The 23071-nt window shown below is 55.3% G+C and overlaps 3 protein-coding genes across 8 annotated transcripts; 1 reads left to right on the top strand and 2 right to left on the bottom strand.

Moving 5' to 3' along the window:
* The first annotated feature begins 815 nt into the window (after positions 1-815).
* Positions 816-7199, top strand: EPOR (erythropoietin receptor). The gene is made up of 8 exons (XM_045991337.1): positions 816-1492; positions 2330-2465; positions 2851-3029; positions 3108-3265; positions 3749-3902; positions 3987-4074; positions 5283-5370; positions 5464-7199. Exons 1-8 carry the CDS (start codon positions 1378-1380, stop codon positions 6073-6075), a joined length of 1530 nt encoding a protein of 509 aa, XP_045847293.1. The 5' UTR covers positions 816-1377; the 3' UTR covers positions 6076-7199.
* A 478-nt stretch (positions 7200-7677) lies between these two features.
* SWSAP1 (SWIM-type zinc finger 7 associated protein 1) lies at positions 7678-9586 on the bottom strand. The gene is made up of 2 exons (XM_045991340.1): positions 9329-9586; positions 7678-8378 (listed from the first exon to the last, which is right to left on the bottom strand). The coding sequence occupies exons 1-2, from the start codon at positions 9584-9586 to the stop codon at positions 7875-7877; spliced, it is 762 nt and encodes a 253-aa protein (XP_045847296.1). The 3' UTR covers positions 7678-7874.
* A 4674-nt stretch (positions 9587-14260) lies between these two features.
* On the bottom strand, positions 14261-22867 carry PLPPR2 (phospholipid phosphatase related 2). 6 transcript variants are annotated; one of them, XM_045991330.1, is made up of 10 exons: positions 22638-22867; positions 21237-21357; positions 20331-20410; positions 19426-19614; positions 19179-19314; positions 18072-18343; positions 16965-17141; positions 16054-16176; positions 15706-15757; positions 14261-15572 (listed from the first exon to the last, which is right to left on the bottom strand). In XM_045991330.1, exons 1-10 carry the CDS (start codon positions 22857-22859, stop codon positions 15229-15231), a joined length of 1716 nt encoding a protein of 571 aa, XP_045847286.1. In that variant the 5' UTR covers positions 22860-22867; the 3' UTR covers positions 14261-15228. The 6 variants fall into 6 exon arrangements, with proteins under 6 accessions (XP_045847286.1, XP_045847291.1, XP_045847292.1 ...); XM_045991335.1 differs by lacking the exon at positions 22638-22867 and adding an exon at positions 20739-20795 and having other exon boundaries at positions 21178-22591; XM_045991332.1 differs by having other exon boundaries at positions 15393-15572; positions 16070-16176.
* Positions 22868-23071: the final 204 nt, after the last annotated feature.

Below are 23071 nucleotides of genomic sequence, written 5' to 3'. Positions count from 1 at the left end.
CACAATTGGATTCAGGGAGGCAAAATTATCATCGGGATTTTGTTGCTGTCTCTGGGACCTAATTTGCTCTGAGAATGAGACTGTGTCCACACTCCACCCCCCGCACCCCACCAAATCCAATCACCCTCTGCGGCAACAGGACAACCTAATTTTTAGCTGGTCACCCAAAGTAGAAAACAGATTTCCAGTCTCCCTTGTGGCAAAATGTAGTCATTTGACTAAGTCTTGACCAATAGGATGTAGGCAAATTCTTTTTCTCCCAGTAACTTCGGGTAAAGTCCCAGGACAGAGGCTGATTGGATCCATTTAGGTCACATGCCCACCCCCAGCCAATCACGGTGCTCCAGGAAATGGAGTGTTCTGACTGGCTAGTCTACTAGTCTAGGGAGGGCAGGCACCAATATCCAGCCCTGCTCCACGCAGGTTCCTCCGTGGTGATGTTTACCCTAGTTTGAGAAGCTCAGCTCAAGCGAATACCTTTCACTGTGTGTAACTATAATTACTTTGCAGATTATTAAAAGAACAGCACATCCCTTATAAAATAAAATCCCCAGGCTCGGTTGGTTTGGCAACTACCTTCAACTCAGGTCTTGGTCCTAGAGTCCTGGAATCGAGTCCCTCATGAGTTCCAGGCTCTGTGGACAGTCTGCTTTTCCCTCTGAACTTCTCCCCTCTTGTGCTCTCTCTCTCTCAAATAAATAAATAAAATCTTTAAAAATAAAACAAGATCCCAACAGCAAAAAACAAAACAAAAAAAAACCCCAAGAGTTAAAAAAAACCTGTTTTCCCAAAAAAATCACAAATCTCAACATCTAGAATATATGTTATTTTATTACAGGATCATATGATATGTACTGTTTGGCCGCACTGCTTAATTAACACCGTGCACTCAACCTCCGGTCACTATTATGATTATTTATTCCTACCCAGCCTGGGAAGAGATGTTGATTAGCACGATAATAACAGTATCTTACATTTTTTGAATGTTTGCTATGTGCCAAGCCGGGTTTTACAGATGAGAAGGCTGAAGCTCAGTTCAGTCACCTGTGCAGGGTCACAGAGTAAGACAGTGTGTCTGCCTCAGAAACCCAGAAACCGGCACTGTTCCTGACCCCCAAGTGGCCGCGGCGGGGGCCTCCCAGGGCCCCTGCCGCCTCCCGCGGGACCAGCAGGGCGGCCTCCTCCCGCTTATCTCAGCCCAGGCTGCGTGTGGTCCCGCCCCCTCGGGGGAGCTGCCACTTGGAGGCGCTTGGCCGGGAAAGGCCTGGTCAGCTGTGTCCGGCGGAGGCAGCTGCTGACCCAGCTGTGGATTGTGCCAGGGGCGGAAGGGGGGCAGGGGGCAGGGGCCCTGGGCCCCCCATCGCCAGGGACTGCATCATGGATCACCTTCGGACCCACCTCTGGCCCAGTGTCGGCTCTCTCTGTTTCTTGCTCGCTGGGGCCGCCTGGGCTTCCCCACACAAATCCCTGGACCCCAAGTTTGAAAGTAAAGGTAAGGGTAGATCGGTGTGGGACCCCCGCCCTAGGTCCGGGAGGGCATTGCTCAGGCCTGGACTTCCAGCATGGCTCCTGGGGATCATAACGGGTTCTGAACCTCCAGTTTAGATCCTGGGGCCAAACTGGTCTTTGAGACTCTTAGACTAGGACCCGGTGTACCATGCCGGGGTCTAGGACTCGGGACTGGGTCTGGAGGGGGACATAAAGTTCCCATTTTATCTTTTCAGGGGGCCCTGGGACATGATATATCCTAATGGGGCTGGGGTGGTGCTGGGTCTAGGCCTCGACGTCCAGAGTCCCTGAGGAGAGGGGACCTAGCCTACCCTGCGCTGAGGGAGGGAGGACAAAGCCCGGGTCGAGGCAGAGGGGCCGGGCCGCTGGCGACTGTAAACAGGGTTTGTATGCGGGCGCCAGATCCCCGGGCCTGCCGGGTTGAGGGAAGGGGCGGGGGAGGGGGTCACGGTTGGCGTTATCTGGCCCCCCGGCAGCCTGCCGGGGCCGATAGGGGGGCCCGCCACCTCCGCACACATCCAGGGGCCCGCCTGGCCTGGGGCGGGGCCGGCAGCGGGAGGCGGAGGCCGGGCAGGCTGCGCGCGGTCCCGCGCGTTGTGGGGTGGGCGGGGATGTGTGTGGGAACAGTAAGGCAAGCAACCTGTGCCTGAGAGTTGGGGGGCACCACCTCTGGGGACCCTTAAGAGGGGCCCCGCTTGGGGTAGAGAGCGAGGCGGGGCTTTTTTCTTATCGGTTCGCACAGGCGGCAGGAGGGAGGGGGAGGACGCTGAGACCCGAAGACTGGGTTCCCCCGACCCCCTCCCCTTGTTCCCACCCGCAGCGGCCCTGCTGGCTGCCCGCGAGCCCGAAGAGCTTCTGTGCTTCACCGAACGGTTGGAGGACTTGGTGTGTTTCTGGGAGGAAGCGGCAAGCGCCGGGGTCGGCCCCGACAACTACAGTTTCTTCTACCAACTCGAGTGAGTGCAGCAGGGCAGGAGAAGCGCCCCACGCTCTGGGGAGGGGGCCGGTGGGCAGGACTGAGCGCGTCCCGGAGCTCACGCTTTGGGATATCTGCTGGTGTCCGGGGCCGGGTGGTACCTACCCGGGAGGTCACTGGTGGGAAGCCCGCGGGGTCGGGACTGACACGTGCCCCTAGTGGCTGGGGTTGGAACACTCCCGCGATCTCTGTCGGAGAGCAATTCCGGGGACAGCACCCCTCCGACGGGACTAAGGCGTCGCGTACGTCGGGGCTGGTTGCACGCCCTTTGGTGGTCGTGCCCAAAATGCGCCCACGGTCCAGGCAAACTGTCGCACCCCTAGCCCCAACTTGCTCCCTTCGCTCTCTGGCCCCTTGGCGCACAGGGGTGAGCCATGGAAGCCATGCAGCCTGCACCAGGCGCCCACGGCTCGCGGCGCTGTGCGTTTCTGGTGCTCGCTGCCTACGGCCGACACGTCGAGCTTCGTGCCCTTAGAGCTGCGCGTCACAGCGGTATCCTCGGGCGCTCCACGCTATCGCCGTATCATCCACATCAACGAAGTGGGTAAGTTAGCAGGGAATGGGGACCTTGTCGGGTGAGGGAGTCTCGGCCACCGCCCACCTGATCAACCCGTCTCCTCAGTGCTCCTGGATCCCCCCGCGGGGCTGCTGGCGCGGCGGGCCGACGAGGGCGGCCACGTGGTACTGCGTTGGCTCCCGCCTCCTGGGGCCCCGGTGGCCAGCCTCATCCGCTACGAAGTGAACATCTCCTCCGGCAACATCGCAGCGGGCGCACAGAAGGTGAGGCCTCCCCTAATGCCAGCCCCGAAGGCTCTAAGGTGGACAGCCCCGCCTCCTTCCTCCCTCCTGCCCAGATGGTCCCCACTGCCCTGCCCCCTAACCTCGCCCCTCCGGGCCTAACCTCTGACGCCTGTCCTCTCCCTGCCGGAGACACCTCCATGCCCAGTGACAGGTCTTCTTTCCCAGTGCCCCACCAGCGCACCTGGACCCAATCCCACTTACCCCAGTATCCCAAACACTAGGCCCCTTCAAGGTCCCGACCCTCTAGGCTCTGGCCCTGCCCCTAAATAGTCCGCCCTCTGCTCCCTGGGGCCTGTCCTGTTTGGCCCCATGCCTTCCTGGAAGCGGCGTCCTGCTTTCCTCGCCCTCTCCGCTGCGATGGGGAGCTGTCCTTCCTTTCTCTGATTGGCTCAGTGCCGCCCCGATGCTTCTCTGCTAGCCACGCCCCACTGGCCACGCCTCTCACCCAGGCCCCGCCCCCAGGTGGAGATCCTGGATGGTCGCACTGAGTGCGTGCTGAGCAACCTTCGGGGTGGAACGCGTTACACCTTCCTGGTACGCGCGCGGATGGCCGAGCCGAGCTTCGGTGGCTTCTGGAGCGCCTGGTCCGAGCCTGCGTCGCTGCTGACAGTTAGTGGTGAGGCCCCAGGTAGGGGCGTAGGAGGGGCTGGGGCGGAACATGGGGCATTCCCACCACCGTGACTTCCTTCGCACTCCCCAGACTTGGACCCCCTCATCTTGACGCTCTCCCTCATCCTCGTGCTCATCCTGCTGCTGCTGGCCGTGCTCGCCCTGCTCTCCCACCGCAGGTGAGCGCCCCATTCAGGCACCAGCCCAGACTCCTCCCCACCCCTTTCTTTTGCTGTGGAAAGCTAGGCTCGGAGACAGGCAGACATTTGCCCAGAGAGACACAGTGAGGGGTCAGTGGCAGGGCTGCGGTGTGAGCCAGATCGGACCCAGACCCTTAGTTAAAATTCCCTGGGAACAATCACCTGGTTTTCCTTCAACCTCAGTGGCTGCTCCTTCTTGAACTCCTTTGCTTTTTCCTTTTCCCAAGTTTGTCAACTTTTTTAAAATCCCCGGATGGGCTTAATGGAAAGATTTGACATCCTGAGTGCCTCCTGCCCCTGTTGTCAAGAACCTTAGATTCTTTATGGTAGGACCAGACATCCTGAGGCTTTTGGAATTCCCAGCACATAACAGGTGGTTTCACACCCTCAAGCCTATGCTGTTCCTTCTGCCCGGAATGCCCTTCCTGCCTTGTCTGCCAGGTGGTCTCCTAGGTGTCTTTCGAGGCCTTGTTTATTTACTTGGTTGGAAAATACATAAGGAGAACCGACTGTGTGCTAGGCACTGGGGAGAAAATGGAAAACAAATATGTCCCCACCTTGTGGATCTCATGGTTGAGAACAAGGGAACCAACAGATATTTGATTATGCATTCCGATAAGTGATATCACAACAACAAATGGGGCATGGGGACATGACAGGTTGATCAGAGAAGGCTTCTGGGAAGTGACATCAGAATGGAAACCTGAAGGTTAGAAGAAGGCAGCCACATGAAAATTGAAAAGAAACAGCAAGTACAGAGGCCCTATGGTGGGAATGAGCTTAGAACATTGAAGCAGCTGCCAAGAAGCACTCTGGCTAGAGCAGAATGCGTTAGGAAAGACTGGTGAATGAGGAAGTGAGGGAGGTGATGGGTCAGAACATGCCAGGCCATCTGCAGGGCTGTGGGGAGGACGTTTGAATTTTATTCTGAGTACATTAGGGGAATATTATGGAAAAGAGTGAGAAGGAATATCAGTGCATATTGAACTCCTATTCATCCTTCAAAACCCTGTAGGGCTTGCATGTGTAAGCTCGAGCCTCTGTTCTTCCTCCCCTATGCACTCCTCTACCTCACAGTGATCACAAGGGGCTAGAACTGTCTGTGCCCCTGCGGCTGGTCCTAAGGGGGGTACTGGTGGGTATTCAGTGACACATACCCATGTACTTGGTCCTTTTGGCTTCATCAGAGCTTTGAAGCAGAAGATCTGGCCTGGCATCCCAAGCCCTGAGAGTGAGTTTGAGGGCCTCTTCACCACCCACAAGGGTAACTTCCAGGTAGGTGGCGGGGTTGTTCCCTCTGGGCCTGGGGTTTCCCTGCTCCCAGGGCTGAACCCCAGGTCTCTGAGCAGGCTGGTGCTCTTTCCCCAGCTGTGGTTGTACCAGAATGAGGGCTGCCTTTGGTGGAGCCCCTGCGCTCCCTTTGCAGAGGACCCACCCGCTCCCCTGGAAGTCCTCTCTGAGCGCTGCTGGGGGGCAACACAGACGGTGGAGCCAGGGGCAGAGGATGAGGGACCCCTGCTGGAGCCAGTGGGCAGTGAACATACCCAGGACACCTACCTGGTGCTGGACAAGTGGTTGCTGCCCCGGAACCCCCCCACTGAGGATCTCCCACGGCCTGATGGCGGTTTGGACATGGTAGCCATGGATAAAGGCTCAGAAGCATCCTCCTACTCATCTGCTTTGTCCCTGAAGCCTGGGCCAGAGGGGGCCTCGGGTACCAGCTTTGAGTATACCATCCTGGATCCCAGCTCCCAGCTCTTGCGCCCAAGAGCACTGCCCCCTGAGCTGCCCCCCACCCCACCCCACATAAAGTACCTGTACCTCATGGTGTCCGACTCTGGCATCTCAACTGACTACAGCTCAGGGGGCTCCCAGGGAGCCCAGGGGGACTCATCGAATGGCCCCTTCTCGAACCCTTATGAGAACAGCCTCTCCCCAGCCCTGGAGCCTTCACCTCCCAGCTATGTGGCCTGTTCCTAGGACTCCAGCCCTCAGATGCTTGGAGACCCAGCATGATCTCAAGTGCTAGTCCAGGCCTAAGACTTATTGAGCAGGGTTGGTGAGGCCGCCCTTGGGCTTCTGCCCAGTCCAACCTTGCTCAGTCCACCCTTGCAGTATTTTAAAATTGTATAGAGTTGTGTGTGTGTGTATGCATGTATGTGTGTGTATTTTTTTTTTTCTTTCCTATCATGACTTCTACAAACATCCTGTAAGCCCCATCTTTCCCTGGGCCCCGGGCCATAGGGGCAGCAGTAAAAGGCCTCAAGCTCCAACTCAAATTTTGGATCTGGCAACCTGAATAATAATCATAATAAAATGAATTAGTCAGTATATATTATACTAGCTGCCATAACAAACAACTCCTTAATATGAGTGACTTAACACATCAAATGCTTTCTCTCTCCTATTTCAATGCAAACCTGTAGATGGGCAGCCATCTCTGGGATGAGTGAGAAGCCCAGACTCTTCTGGTCTCTGGCTTCACCATCCCCCCAGGGCCATCCTGAGATCTTTAGATGGGTCCTCTGTGTCTTGCCAGCCAACAAGCAGAATAAAGAGCAGAAGATTTGGTGGGCCATTTTAGGGAGTTAGCCTAAGAAGTAGTGATCATCTCTTCTTCACAAATTCCACTGGCCAAAAACAGTCACAGGACCCCTAGCTAGAACCACAGGCAGCTGGGGAAAAATAAAGTTTAGCTGTACTCCCAAGGAAAGGAAAGTTGTTGAATGAGCCTCTAGCTAGTCTCTGCCACTAATGACACTATTTTGTAAGGTTTTATTTTGAATTAGGCCCTGTTCTAAGAAAGTACACTGATGGGACCCATGTTATCAGGTGGCTCATTGGGAGTTCTGTTCAACCACTTTTTAGAAGTTTGACATAACCAAGGAAAGATGAACATATGCAGACCTACTCTACCAATTCCACATCTAGTAACTACCCTAAAAGCCCTCATGGACATGAGCCAGTATATGTGTGCAAGAATGTTCATAAGTGGGGTGCCTGGGTGGCTCAGTGGGTTAAGCCTCTGCCTTTGGCTTGGGTCATGGTCTCAGGGTCCTGGGATTGAGCCCCGCATTGGGCTCTCTGCTCGGCAGGGAGCCGGCTTCCCCCCTCCCAGCCTGCTGCGTTGCCTACTTGTGATCTCTCTCTGTCAAATAAATAAATAAAATCTTAAAAAAAAAAAAATCTTCATAAGCAGTAAATCAGTAATCAGTCAGTCTGATGAAACAAAATGGGATACAGTCACCCAGGACATTATATGCAGTAGAGAAAAAGGACTGAACTAAAAAATATGGCCTAATCTTTTTTTTTTTTTTTTAAAGATTTTATCTAGTTATTTGAGAGAGAGAGAGAGAAAGAGCATGAGCCGGGGCGTGGGTTGGGGGTGGGCAGAGGGAGACAGACAATCAGACTCCCCACTCAGCACAGGAGCCTGACCCGGGCCTTGATCCCAGGACCTAGAGATCATGACCTGAGCTGAAGTCAAGACTTCATTAACCCACTGAGCCTCCCAGGTGCCCCTGGCCTGATCTTAGTAACAATGCTGAGTGGGAAAAGAAGGAAGTCTCAGAATATTACATTTATCATGAAACTTTTTATAAAATTCAAAAAGCAAAACAATATGCTGACTGGGCAAAATAAGTACATGATAATGCTATTTTTCAAAAGAGAAAAAGCACTTTATATTCTTTAGGTCTTTGAATCTGTACATGTCCCTGAAGTTAAGTATTCCTGCCATGGGAAACCGAGGCATAGAGAGGTTGGGCACATACCAAAACTCAAGGCTGGCCTTCAGAACTTGAACCTTTGTCTGAGCTGGGCTTACCAGCCTGGGCAGGCCATGGGGTGACTGTCATCTCTCCATCTGGTCGGAAAGCCACCCACCACTCTGCTCTCGGCCCCTGGCCGCCTGGATCCAGGCAGGCTCGGAGGCAGCGCTGTCCGGGCCCTGATGTATCCACATGCAGCCAGCACTGGGCAGGGAAATACCGCTGGACCAGCGACAGCTGCAGGGCTTCCCCACTGTCTCCCTCTTCCTGGATCTGGAGGGCCACAATGAGCCCACAGCCCTGGCTAGCCCCAATCCGGTGGCTGAAGTGGGCAGCTGTGTCTAGAAGCAGGGCAGCCAAATAGGCCACTTCCTGGGGCCCCAAGTCTTCCACTAGGTACTCCTCCAGGCCATCCAGCAGCAGGAGCGAGGGGGCTGGGCCCCGGGCCTCATGGGCAGAGCACAGAAGCTGAAGGAGTTCATGGGTTGATGGTGGGTACTGGAAGCGGATCTTCTAGAGGGATGAAAAAAGGAAAAGACCAGGTTCAGCCCAGGAAGCCAGGCTCCCAGCTATAGCTGCCCTACTGCCCTGTATACTTTCCTGCGCTAAGCTCTCAGGTCCCAGATAGCTGTTTCTAGAGTGAAGCAACTCCGACTGGTCGAATACTCTTCTATTCGTACCCGCCCCCACCTCCCCGCCCTTTTTTTATATAAAAATATTTTTTTAAGGTTTATTTATTTATTTGACAGTGAGAGAGGGGAACACAAGCAGGGGGAGCGGGAGAGGGAGAAGCAGTCTTCCCACTGAGCAGGGAGTCCGCTATGCGGGGCTCGATCCCAGGACCCCGGGATCATGACCTGAGCCAAAGGCAGACACTCAACGACTGAGCCACCCAGCCGCCCCATATAAAAAGATTTTTAAGTAATCTCTACACCAAAGGTGGGTGAGTATGGAACTTAAAAACGTGGGATCAAAAGTCTCATGCTATACCAACTGAGCCAGCCAGGCACCCCCACCCCCTTTTTTTTATCCTGCATTTACCATTACCCCTATTAGCTGAGAACTGGTAAGGTTTTTTGCCAGGTCACTAAGGCAATCTTTCCACGGAAAACCCGCTGGTAGGTTCGCAGTGGAACCTCCAGATTGGCCCCGAAAGAAAACCCCGTGTCCAAAAAAGACACTGTTTTAGCCCCACCTCTTACCCACCCCTTGACTCTAACTTTTGGCCGTCTCCTTTCGCTAATTCCGTCCCTTCACCGGACAGTTTCCCAATCTTAACAAAGATTGCACCTGTGGTCCCGCCCCAATCCTCCCCCTTCTCCCGTTATTTCATGACCCCGCCCCACAATGGCCGCTCCGGCTAGCTCTTCCTTCGTCCCCTCCATTGGTCTGTCTACCTGTCACTCAACTCTCAATCCGCTCAGGTACTAACTAGTCCGCCTTTGGTCCCACCCCTCCGCTACCTGTAGCCGCAGGGGGTCGAGCGCAGCTCCTCTCCCGCGGGGCAGGCTTTGAAGAGGCCTCCGGGTCAGGAAGAGGACGGGGCCTCGGCCCTCTCCTGCCGCTTCCAGGGCCGCCGCGAATAGCAGCGCCGTCTTTCCAGACCCTGAACCGCCGAGCAGCAGCAAAGGCGATCCGGCGTCTGCTGTGTACTCCGACTCGGACTCCGCCGAGCTTCCCAGGTTTAGCACCCGCCTCAGCGCCTCCGCCATTCGCAACATACTTCTGTCCAATCAGCGGCCCGTTCCTGCCCCTAATCCCGCCCAAACCGAGGTCTCATTGGTTACAATGCATTTAGCTTCTCCATTGGTTCGTGGGTCTGCCGTCAAAGTTAGATTGGCCCTCACTAGCTCCTCCCCCGATGAAGGGTCAAATAACTTAGTTCGAGGGAGCTGGAATGGAGGCGTTTCAGGGAGAAAAGGCCCTTCTTGTGCCCAAGTCGGCTGAGGAAGCAGCACGAATATTATTATTGTGAACTAATCAGCTAATCAGACAAATATAAGGGTCAAGAATTGAGGGAAACAGGCCCTAATCACTGACACATTACTTAAAGTCTCCTAGCCTCAGTCTGCTCACCTGTAAAATGGAGCTCATGATATCTCAGAGGAATATTGTGATGAATGTGTCTCTGTGTGTTTCTGCTGATGTCACCCAATGACAACTAAGAAAGTGAGTGATGGAGAAGCTTGTGTGTTTCTTTCTCTGCACCTTAGTATTGGCACAGCTTGTGTTGGAGGCTGCAGGCTCAGAAACATTCGTGGGCAACCTCTGAGGGTCTGTGAGAAGAGGAGTCTCAGCTGGCTTCCTGTTTGGCCTGGGACTCCAGGGGTTTTACTTGGAGTGAGGGGGGCAGGCATGACCATAGACCAAAGAAGGTGACAGGAGAGACAAAGACACACATAAAGGGTGAGAGACTAAGGGACAGCCAAAGCAAAGACCTTATCTGTCTTGTTCACTTAGGTGCCTCCAGCTCCCGGAACAGTGACTACATCATTGTACATTCTTAATATATGCTTGTTAAACGAATGAATGAAGAAAGGAAGGTAGGATTGATGAGAAACTGGGAGAGGAGGAGGAACAAGGTGAGTGATTAAGTGACGGCTGGCTGGCTGGGTCTCCTCACCCAGACTTCGCCCCAGAGCTGCCACTCACCCCTGTTGCCCTGGCAACTCTGTCTCCTGGTAACTTCAAAGTGGTGCTGTTGCCAGGAGACCCAGGGGGGCGGGGCGGAACTGATATTTCCTGGTCTTTCTCTCTCTCTGGGGCCAGAAAACAGATCCACAGCATCCCCCAATACACCCACCCACCCAGCCAGGCGCCTCCACAACCCTCTCCACACACGCACACGTGCGCGTTCGCGCGCATACACACACACACACTCACACACCATGGCATCTCTGCATATATTCTACTTCCAGAACCCACATGTTCACAGCCCTATCCTACCTTGACACAAAGCATCCCATGCACACTTTCTCCCACATTTACGTCCCCACACCCGTCCCCTTGCACACACATTAAAACACACTCTGATACAGCCATACCATTACTATTACACACACACACGCACGCACACACATAGATACCTTTCCTTTCAGCTAATGTGCCCGCAGCTCTCTCTACACACACGCACACACACGAAGCACAGTTACACTCCTTGTCAAACTCACCATCTCAACCCCCCCCCAAAAGATGTGCAACCCATGATTCACCCCACTTTGCAAGACTCCAAATGCACAAGCACCCAGTAGTGACACCAGTATCACACAGTCGTGCAGTTACATACACGGGAGCATGGCCAACACAGCCCCGCTGCACTCAGTATTCCCTTGTGGAGAACACTCAGCTCCCAAATATCCCTGTGGCTCACTTTCCCACTCCATTCAGGTCTTGGTCAAATACAGCCTATTCGGAGAGCCTTTCCGTGATCACCTGTGTAAAAGTGCATGCCCTACACACTTTAGCTTCTTATCTTTCTTTTCAAACAACTTATTTCCAATATTGTGTCCTTATTGCCTCTCTCATCACTAGAATGCCAGCTCCACCAGGGAATTTCTTTCTTTTGCTCTTTGCTGAGCCCCCTACCCCCAGCTCCTAGAACAGCACCCAGCACACGGCAGGTGCTCATAAATGTAGACTGAGTAAGTTGGCAGAGATGCAGATGTTTGGCATATTTCTTGTACACACAGCACTTCTCTCCCTTCTCAGATGCCTGTCTTCTTGTCTGATGGAAGGACCCTTGCTGTAGAGAAGCTCCCAGGAGAATGGAGGACCAAAGTGTGAGGGGACAGGAGAGTAAACAGCTCAGAGTCAGTCTGTGTTTCTCTCTCGTTTTTCAGCATCAAATGACTAATTCATTCATTTAATAAAATTTTATTGAGCACCCACTGTGTGCCAGGCACTGTTCTAGGCACCAGGGCTTCAGGAGTGAAAAGACAACTAAGAGGGTGCCTGGGTGGCTCAGTATGTTGAGCATCTGCCTTTGGCTCAGGTTGTGATCTTGGGGTCTTGGGATTGAGCCCTGTGTCAGGCTCCCTACTCAGCAGGCTCTCCCTCTCTCTCTGCGTCTTCCCCCCACTCATGCTTTTTCTCTCAAATAAATAAATAAAAATCTTTTTTTTTTAAAGAAGACAACTAAGTCTCTGTCCTTGTGGAGCTGACATCCTAGTGAGGGAGAAGCTAATGGCCACTAAGCATAATGAGGGGTTTAAATGAGTGGATGACAAGTGTATGCAAAACAAATTTTGCACAGGGTAAAAAAGAGCTGGAAGGACCAGTTGTTTGGTTTTTGCAATTTGGAATAGAGTGGTAGGGGCAGGTATCACTGAGAAGGTGACATTTGAGAAAAGGCTTGAAGGAGCTAAGGGAGCAAACCATGTCGATGTGAGGGGGAAGAACATTCCAAGTGGTAGCACCTCTAAGCACAAAGGCCCTGAGGCACTGGGAGGACTTTGGCTTTTACCAGAATGCATGGGGAGCCAACCACAAGAGGCTTTGAGCAGAGGGGGGTTGTGGTCTGACTTACATTATAAACCAGATCTCGGTTTTGGTTGCACATTGAGTTAGAGATTCCATGGAACCTACAGGGGCATGTCGAGAAGTGTTTCGAATAAGTACGTCTACCTTAGTCTGTATTTTCTACGTAAAATTATCCATCTTGGGATGGGGGTGTGGACAAGGCAAGGCCGGCTGTCTCCACCCTCTCTAGCAGACCTGAACGCTTCTTTGTGTCTGGCAGTCCCCACTTTACCCTTTCTTGGCCGGCACTTGATTTCAGGACCGCGGACAGCGCTAGCTGGTGTTGGCTGAAGTGCTGTCCGCTGTGCTGAAGTTTTGCTTCTTTCCTGCCCGCCGGGAGGTAGCTGTGGGACAGAAGGAAACATGGCCCTAGGGGTACGATCCCTGAAAGTAGGAGATCTGTCTTGTGAAGAAGGGAGCTCCGTGATTCTGTTCTCTTCTGCCTTAGGCCCTCTCACGCTCCCATCTCCTTTCCCATGCCCAACAATCAACCCCAACACCTACCCCATCTCCTCTCCCGCTACCTGTCTCTTCCCTAGCTCAGCTGAGCTGTATAGGCCTCTTCACTATTCCCTGAACACAGAGGGCTGGTTCCCACCTCAGGGATTTTGTGCTTGCTGTTCCCTCTGCCTCAAACTTTCCTTCCTCCACCATATTTACATGGCTTTCTTTCCTCCTTCATGCAAATTGTGCATGAAGGAGGGAATTGCAAACTTAAATTGCAAACTGTGCCCCCATCCCAAGTTGTCCTATTGCCTTCTCTAGCTTGAATTTTCTCCTATCACTTATCAATATCTAATATATCAGAGATCCCAAACCTTGACCTAAACCCCTGGTCCTAGAGCTTGGAATTCAGAATTTTTCAGATTTTTCAAAAAGGTACTTTGGTATAATACTCTGTATTGCATCCCTAGTGCGGCCTGGGATAACATCTCAAAATCAAACACTTTCCTTTATCTGGAATGAAACATAAGACTACTCACATCAGTTTCAATAAATAAAAGCTATAATAACCTTATATCAGTAAAGGCCAGGTTTTGCCACAAATGGGTTATGAAACAATTTTGCTTTTCAGACCTTTTTGGAATTTGAAATTGTGACTCTGTATCTAGTTTGTTTATCTTGTTGTCTGTCTCATGTATTAGTGTTGGCCCCCAGATGCAGAAATTTGTGTCAGTTCTGTTCATTGCTACAGCCCCTGTGCCTACAATGCAGCACCTGGCACACAGTAGGTGATCCATAGTGTTTGCTGAATGAATGAATGAATAGAATGGGGGGGGGGGGGGAAACAGAGAACACTTTCCCAGTTCCTGAATGACTCCATGCCCCAAATGGCCTGTTGGAAGCCCTTCAGAGCCATAGTGGGGCTGTGAGGAGGTCTGTGCCTTCATGCCTCCTGGTTTCCACTGAGTCCTCAAGGGTTGCATCTCAGCACGATGTCACAAGTGGAACCCTTACTCCCATCCATGCAGCTAGGGGGTTGGCATGGGGGCTCCTAGTGCCTTCACCCTATTCCCTGTGTCCTCAGCACCCAGGCCATAGTCAGAAACAGGCTAGGTGCCTGGAGGAGACAGTCACATGAGGCCCCTCACTAGGTGTTTTTGTGCCTCACATGTAGCTTGTGGTGCTGTCTGCATTTGACAGATAAGGAGACAATAGAACAGAGAGGTTAATTAACTTTCCTGAGGTCATGCAGCATGCAACCAGGAAATGCCACGATTTAAAGTCGCTGGCTCAATGACCCCACACTGCTTTTCCATAATCACTCTCAGATCCACAGTGACAATAAACACACCCCCAGTCTCACCTTGGCTACATACCAATGATTAAATTCTATGCCCCAACACCTGGGGGAGGAGGAAGGCAGGTGGCCAAACTTCTGTTACAAACAGGTCTTTATTAAAGATAAGGAGAGGGCAGGAAAGGGGGGTAGTGTCTCCTCTGCCCACTGCCTTTGGCTGCCTGGGGCAGGGGAGCCCTCTCTGCTCCACCCATACCCCCCACGATGGCACATCTGCAGGAGGCTGGGGCCCGGGATGGGGGGCAGTGGAAAGAACAAGGGCAGATTCCAAGGCAAAAAATGTCTCCTCCCGTAGCCCTAATAACAGAAGGGTCTGGGGCGATCTGGGCACAGACAAGGGGAGACAGCACCCTGAACCCCAAAACCTCTGAAATGGGGCAAGCCCTGTATAAGTTGGGAGTTAGGAGGGACTGAGTGAGAGTTTGCACATGGGGGAGGGGCTAAGAGAGGAAGGGGTGCCCCAAGGACCCTGCCATGGGGGAGCCTGCCCCCCATGCTCCAGCTGGACTCTCTGAATCTGAGAGAGGACCCGATGACAAAGGATGACCCCATCCCCCTCTTCTTTGCTTGTCCTTAGACATTGGCGGTCCCCCATTGACTGGAATCATACCCACCCATCCTAGAAATTCTGAAAACCAAGGACTCCTATTGGTTGTTCAGACGCTGAACACTAACTGGAGTTACCCTCTTGCCTGAGGATTCTAAGACATGAGGGGAGGCTCCCACTGGCTGGAGTAAACTACTTTTAAGTAGAAATTTTAGAACCCGGGGCTCCCATTGGCTGAGCAATGGCCAGTGGGGTCAGGTTTTGGCCCTTAAAAGAGTAATCCTAGGGGCAAGGGCCCACCTCCCAGTAATGCCCACTTGGGTGTCCCCGAGGGCAGGAGAGGCAGGGGGCCCCCCAAATGTCCTTCCAGCCAGCCTCTAATGCCTAGGCCAGGCTGGTTTGTGCACAGAGGGCTTTGGCACTCACATGGCACACGCACCCACACGTGTGGCAGGGAAGGAAAGGGAGCCTGGCAGATTCTGGGAGGGCATTGGGCCTCACAACAGGTGGTCACGGCTGGCAAACAGGTAAGGGCTGAAGTTGTCCCGGTGGAAGGGGGAGGGATAGAGTCCGCTAAGGGTGTACAGGTCCCGAAGCAGGGGCGTGGGCAGCAGCAACTTCCGACCACGTCCACCACCCCCACCCGGCCCCCCAGGCCCGGGGGAGGAGGGTGAGGGGCCCTGGCTGGGGGTTGGTGCTGGCAGGGGCAGGGGCAGGGGCAGGGGCGTCGGCTCAGACCTCAATCGAGGGCGGGGCACACGGGGCGACGAACACATGGCTGGAGCCCTGGAGGACACGCAGCTGGGGATCAGGTGGCCACGGCGGGCACAGTTCTGCGACTCTGGGGGTCAGGGTCAGAGGTCAGGGGATCAGAAAGCTTGGGAGGGGGCCGCGAGAGCATAGGCGAGACCTCTGTGGCAGTGACTGCGACCTGGAAGTCCCCCCGGTTATCCCCCCACTCCCTCGACACTCACTGGATGGGGTGAGCCGTGCCGGTGTCGAATGCGGCCTGCAGGCTTCGGGTTCCTGAGACAAAGAGGCAGAGGGAAGGGGCTAGTGGCCCCCTGGGCCCCACTGGCCACAGCCATGAGGGGCTCATCAGGCAGAGAGCTTGTGGAAAAGACCTAGAGTTTTCTGGATTAATCAAAACACACCCTTCTATTTTGTGTGACTGTCCCCCAGGACCAAGGTCCACAGAGATGAGTAATCCCTCTACCTCCCCAAGGCCTGGAGACCCCCACCTCTTGCCTGACTTCCTGCCTCCTTGGTCCCCTTCCACCTACCACCCTCTCCAGCCGGGAGCAGACCCCGGCCCCCCTTACCTGGGCCACACTTAACTTTTCGAGGGGGCTGTCCATGGTGGGGGCTTGGCCCAGGTCCTCCCAGGGGGAGAGCCTTCGGCCAGAGGGCCGCCGGCTCTGGAAGTTGTGTACGACACATGTGACCTGGGACAGAGTGAGAGGGCATGTTGAGGCCTGAAGCCAATAATGTAGGAGTGGCATAAATATCATCCCCATTTTTCAGATAAGGAAACTGAGGCTCAGGTTTTCAGTTAACATTTTCCAATACATTTATGTGCCAGGCACTGTTCTTTCCACCTTACTAAGAGGTAGGTCCTATTATTGTCTATTCCACAGGCCATGACAGGGTGAGGCAAGTAAGGCCAAGTGGTGAGAAGGTAGGATCTGGTTCCGTCTTTTAAGTTTTTGATATTTTGGACATCACGTCTTATTGCATTAATTTCGGTTTTTGTTTTGTTTTAAGATTTTATTTATTTGTCAGAGAGAGAGAGAGCGTGCACACAAGCAGGCAGAGTGGCAGACAGAGGCAAAGAGAGAAGCAGGCTCCCCGCTGAGCAAGGAGCCTGATGTGGGACTCGATCCCAGGACCCTGGGATCATGACCTGCGCTGAAGGCAGCGGCTTAGCCGACTGAGCCACCCAGGCATCCCTACTTTTGGTTTTTAAAAAGTATGTAATTAAAACATTATATATCTTGATTACTCAGTGTTTCAGTGGCCCTTCAAATTCTGCACTCAAAGTAAGGACCTCACTCTACATACCCTGGTCCTGTCATCCCATTTCACAGATGAGAACATCCAGGCAGGGTAAGGTAGAGAGACTCGCCCAAAGTCACACAGAATCCACACCCTTCACTATCCTGCGGTCCAGCTTCTTGGGTCAGAGAGCTCATAAAGGGTCTCCCATACTGGAATGGATGGCAAGGCGGCTCACCAGAAAAGTTGCGATGGCAGTGCCTGTCAGGAAGCCAGCCAGCACGTCGGACCAGTGGTTGCGGTACTCGGCCACGCGCACCACGCCCACCAGGAAGGCGGGGCACAGCAGGGCCAGGCAGAGGGAGGGTTTGACCAGGCGGGAGCCCTTCACACGGAACACGAGAGTCACGTACATCTGTGGGAGCCAGACCAGTCAGGGGGACGCATGGCAGGTGGCTACTGCCTTCCGGGCGGGAGGGCGTGGCCAGAATCCCTGGAAATGGCATGGGGGCTGGAGGCTCTGGCCAGGAGCTATGGAGCCAGGGGGACGGGAGTTCCAGGAGGGAGTCTGGAACTCCCAGCCGGCCCTTTCAGGGATAGGGGTGTGGTCAGGACACCAAAGAGCGGTGGACAGAGTCTGGGGCCCAGGACTCTCCAGGACTAGTCACAGATGGAGAAAGATGCTTGCTAGGTTAGCCCACTGCTTCAGAACCAGAGCGTGGAGTCAAGGCCCAAGAGGGCAGGTCCAGAAACTCCAGGAGGTGGAAGCCCCAAACCCCAGGGATCCACTGACAAGAATAGAAACTAGTTAGTCCTGGACACCGGAAAAAGGAGGCAAAGCAACAGGAGGTGCGAACCAAGGAAAGGCTGGGGACAGAGGAGGTCCCAGTCGGTCAAGTCGGGGGCGTGGCCAGATCTAGAAAGGGCAAGGACAAAGTGGGATGGGGAGGTTGGGGGAGGGTCCTCCCTCCCAGGCTCCAGGGGACCGAATTGAAAGCCCACCTGCCCAGTCTCCTAGCCAAAATTTAGGGACCTGTAGCATCATGGGGACATGGCTAGGCTCCAGGGAATGGAGTCCAGGGCTCCAGGAACAGTGTTTTGGTCCCACCTGGTGGAGCCAACACCCTCCCTTGGGTGTGACATTCCCGGGCCAGGGGGCGTGGCCAGACCCAAAAGAGGCAGTCTGCGGGACAGTCCTGCCCAAGAGTGAGACCACCCTCAGGGCTGTGTCACAGCACTGGGGTGTCACTTTACCCTGGGAAGGAATCAGAGGTTCCGGTCCAGAGTGGCCTCCTGCCCATTGGCCGCCCCCCTCCCACTTTTGTGCCCTTATTCTGGGGCTCACCGCTGTGTAGGTGACCGCATAGGCGCAAAGGGCGGCATCCTTGCAGGGGAAGGCACGGCGCGCAGCGGCCACCAGGCTGGGGCTGCCGGCACAGGCACCCTGGTCGGTGACAAAGCGGTCAGGCCCTGGCCTGTCGGGCGAGGGCGGTGGGCAGCCCAGGGCCGTGTAGTTGGGGCGGCACACCGACAGGAAGTGCGGCGTAGGGTTGCCGGTCACCACCTGCCCCGCGTTGGCGAAGATGGTCGTGGTGAAGAGGCCGAAGGAGTAGACCCCTGGGGGTGAAGTGGGAGAGGGAGTTCGTGCTGGGCCCCTGATACCCCAGGGCCCTCCTCCTGTGAGCCCCTATGGCTCATCCCAGCGCCTTGTTCCTATGACCATCATGAAAGCACAGCTGCAAATCCCCTAAAGCCATATCCCATTATTGCTGGGCCAAGGTCCTAACCCCTTGGGACGAGCGTGATGGCACCCTGAGCCTCTTGCTTCTGCCTCCCTTAGATTGCTACCATCTCAGGAGTGGGTCCTCCCCTGGAACCCCAATATAGTTGGGCTAGGACCCCTCAGCAGCATGACATCAGGACTGGGCTCATGCCTGAAATCTCCGAAGACCATCCTGGTGGTATTTCTAGCCTCATCATACACCTGCCCTGGGCTCACTGTTATTGAATTGATCACTTTTGCCCTGGATCAACAATCAGCCAGAGCTAGAGCTCCAGTCCTCTGTCACAGGGACCACCATTTTGGATGAGCTCTGCCCTTCTCCTACACCAGGGCCACTCATTGTGGCTGGGTCCCCACACCAGGCTCTCATCCTCCTGCTTGGGGTGGGATAGAGGTTGGGCTGGTCTTTGGCCTGGGCCTGTGTCCCCATTTTCTGCCTTGATACTCTCTTTGTAGCAATCTGGGGCCCTGACATTTGCCACCATGGTTGGCTTAGGCCTACCACTGTGCCTAGAACCTCCATTGTGCCTGGCCTTACCCACATCCCTCTTTGCCTCACGAGGTCATCATCATGGCAGTTCTAGGCCCTCTTCCCCATAAAATTCTTATTATGGCTGAACCTGGCCCGTACCTCCTTTGCATAGCTGACCCCCTGGCTGCGTCACTCACCCAGGAAGCGGACCAGCCTCCGCAGTGGGGGGCTGAAGCGGCAGCAGGCCCCCGAAACGATGGTGCTCTCCCCGATGATGGGGATGGCTGAGGGTGGCGCGGGGAAAAAGGCACGCGCCAGCTCCCCCAGCAGGATCTGTGGGCAAGATCAAGGCGGGGTCTTCCTGGCCTTCAAAGCCAGCCCTCCACCCACGTCCACCTGGCCCTCCTGCCGTCTGGGTCTGACCAAGGCTACCCCCAGTCTCACCGTGAGGGTGGGCCCAGCAGTGACCAGGGCATAGATGAGTGCAGGAGGTACTCGGCTCGCAGCCTCAGGCCCCGGGTAAGGCTTGGCATAGGTACTGTCGTAGCAGAAGAACCCCTGGGTGTGTACGGGGAAGGTGTCCGTGAACTCCAGGCGGTAAGCAAGCAGGACCACGATGCCCAGAAGCACTGACTGCCACCCAGTCATGGCAGAGGGGGCAGAGAGAGAAGAGACGAGGTCAGGTCCAGGCTGGGGCCATGGTGAGAGACACAGAGATGGAGAGAGACGGAGATGGGGAGGAGAAACAGAGAGATCAAGACTGGGGGAGATACAAAGGGTGGGAGAGACAGAGAGAAGCTGGGAGTGGTCTGGACCTGGGAGACACAAAGAGACAGAAACAGAAAGAGGAGGCAGGGGAGGGGCGAGGAGGAGAAGAGAAAGAGAAGGGACAAGTAGAATGGAAAGGAGAGAGGAGATAGGATGGGGGAGAGTGAGTGGGGACTGGGCCAGGGCTCAGACCAGAGAGAGGGGCTAGTGGGTGGGGAGGAGAACACAGACCAACAGAGGAAACGATACCACTACTGGCTCAAGTGCTGGCGGCTCGCAGAATACAGTCCCTACTGGGGCCCGGACATCATACTAAACCCCTTCTGTGAATTAATACATCTTACCTTCATAACTGCCCTAGGAGGAAAGGACTCTGAGGACGCCTTTTTGACAGCCAAGGAAGCTGAACTCAAGAGGGGATGGGAGGTACCCAGAGTTCTGCGCTAAGGGTGGACAGAGCGGGCTTGGAACCCTGGGAGTGTCACTTCTGAACGCGCCTCCTCCCCGCTGAGGGTCTGGGAGCAAGTCTGGGGTGCAGACGTGCGGGGTGGGGGCAGGGAGAGAGTTACTGGGTTCCTCACCTCCACGAAGACAAAGCAGGGAATGATGGAGAAACTCCTCTTCGACTGAGGTCTCCCTCCTGCCATGGTGAAGGCTGGGCCTGTGGACGTGGGAAGGGAATGGGACCGCCAGGGCGGGGCCTGGGGGAGGCTCTGGCCACCTGCCTGCGTAGAGTCCTCTGGCCACACCATGACCCCCAGCCCCACCCCCGCCCCAGAACTACTACAAAGGAGCCCTGGTTCCACCCCCTGCGCCTTCTGGCCACGACTCTGAATGTCTAGGATCCTGCCCTTTGGAGGCCTCCTGACACAAGCAGCTCAGCCCATCCCCAGGCCCGATCCCAGGGGCTCTACAGTGGTTTTCTCCCCCCAACAGCCAACACAGGACATTCAGACCTCATGCCTTTTAGGAGGGTCTCTCCTTCTTACCACACAGGTCACCTCCCCTCAGCTCTTGGAAGAGACTTCTCCAGCTTAATGGGACCCCTCCCCCACAGAGAAGGGCCCACTTAGACGAGTTCTCACCCCCACAGGTTTTTAGGGGACCCCATACTCTTTCCTCAAATACCTTATAAGGGACCCCATGCTCTGTGTCCCCCACTCCCACCAAGTTCCTCCTCTGAGTCCCTTTCCCCATGGCCCACAGGGGCCTCTCTCTCCTGTCCCCATGGGCTGTGCCTGACTGGTTCGGGCTGATGGCCAGGCCCTCTGATCCCAGATGCCTCCCCTTCTTCCCCTCCTCCCAGACTGTCAGCCTCGGGGGGCTATCTTCTCCCCACAAGCCTCCTCTTCCCCCAACTGAACCTCAGTCCCCAGCACTGAGGGGCGAACAGAGCCACACCTACTCGATCCCTTCTCCCAGGCTGACCTCACCTGTGAAAGGGCCCTATGGCTTCCCACAGGCCTCCGCCACACCCACAGACTCACAGCCGCTCCTGGCGGCCAGCAGGGCAGGGATGGTCAACCCCATTGCACAGATGTGGAAACTGAGGCCCAGGAAGGTGAGGGTAGGCACTCTGGGTCCAGCGCCCCATCCACGCAGCTTGCTCTGCAGTGTGACATGCGGGGCGAGGGTCACCAGAGATCTCAGACGCCCACATGGCCACGGCCCCTCACCCTTCCAGAGACACAATCACACATGCCGGCATCCCTAGAGTATACAACTCGGCCACGGCCTCCATCCCAACCACCACCACACACGCACATACACACACACACATACACAAAGAGTACAGAATTTGTCCATTCCACCAACAAGGAGCCAGTGCTTGCTGGATTACAGACACTTTGCTGGTGGTGAACAAGACAGGCCTGCTCATTCAGACAGGTGCCCGACACCCACAACACACAACTGTACACACACACACACGGCACAGTGTGCACACGGCCTGTCACAGACACCCACACAGATCAAACAACTCCCCCCCACACACACACGGTGACAGGGACACAAGGGGAGGTCCTTCAAACACTTCACAGCCCCACATACAGCCCCACACCAGCGCTCACCCCCTGTCACCAGGGACAGAGCCTCAGGGCTGCCAACACACAGAAGAGTTACATCAAAAAGAGTCACCACACACAATGGGGGTCATAAACCGGTCACGGTGTCACACCCCCAATTACCAGGCACTCAGCGACAGCCACACACATTCACAGTGTCTCAGCCACACTGACACTCACAGGAGAGACGATGTCATCCACGAGCTCAGCCACATGGCCACACAAGGGCACATACGTGGACCGCGACACGGATTTGCACACCAAGCCACACAAGAAAGGCGCATGATCACAGCCACACACTGAGACAGAGAAATGGGCCCCCACACACCATCAGAAGGAACACACAATGGCAATCATATGCACACAACTGTACAGACACCGAGACGGCCCCGCACAATCACAGGGATAGCAGTCACAACAACACAGCCACACACACCCTCAGAGTGACACCCGTGATGACAGCCACAAAATGACAGCCACAGGAGAGTCACACGTCCACCACACAGACCATCCACCACACAGGCATCCCCAGAGCCACACAATCACAGTTACACAACCACACACTGACACAAAATGACAAGCACACAATCACAGTCACCCTCACCACCTGCCGCTTGGCTTCTCCGGCCCGGGGTCCCCATCTCCACGCTCCCCTCCCCGAGGCCGCTTCTCAAGCCCCAGCTCACTGCCTCCCTTCCCCCTCCCTGCGCTGGACCCACAAGGGACCCGACCCGCAGGAGCCGAACCCTGGCCGAACCATACAGACCGAGGGTCGGTAGCCCGCGAGAGGGGATGCCGGGAGCGCCCCAAGCCCCTCTCCCTCACCGGGTCGAGGCTGTCACGGTCTGAGCCCCCGCTCCGCTTAGACGTCACCCGGGCGACAGGACGAACTGACGGACGGCAGGCCCCGCGGGCGGACACTGAGATGGGAGACGCCGTCGGCCCGGCAGCGCCGCGCAGACTCAGCGAAGGGGCGAGGGGCGGGGCCTCCTGGCGCTTCATTTGCATAACCCAGTCGGGCGGGGACTCGCGGCGTCTCATTAGCATGGTCCGGGGCGGGGCCTCTGTTGCTCTTGGTGGGGCCGAAGAGTGTTAGGAGAAATTTGGGAGGGAATGAAGGATGCAGGTTGAGGGAGAACTAGGCGATGGGGGCGCTGAGGGGAGGAGGAGGGCAGGGTGCGACCGTGACCCTGGACCTCGACCCTCACTCCCTGTGCCTCAGTTGCCCCTTTGGGGCAGTAGACTAGAGCGCCAGGGCC

This window comes from Meles meles, chromosome 20 (genome assembly GCF_922984935.1).
Source record: "Meles meles chromosome 20, mMelMel3.1 paternal haplotype, whole genome shotgun sequence".
In the NCBI taxonomy this organism is placed as follows: Eukaryota; Metazoa; Chordata; class Mammalia; order Carnivora; family Mustelidae; genus Meles; species Meles meles.
Note: the sequence above shows the minus strand (reverse complement) of the source record. Positions and strands in the feature narration are given on the sequence as shown.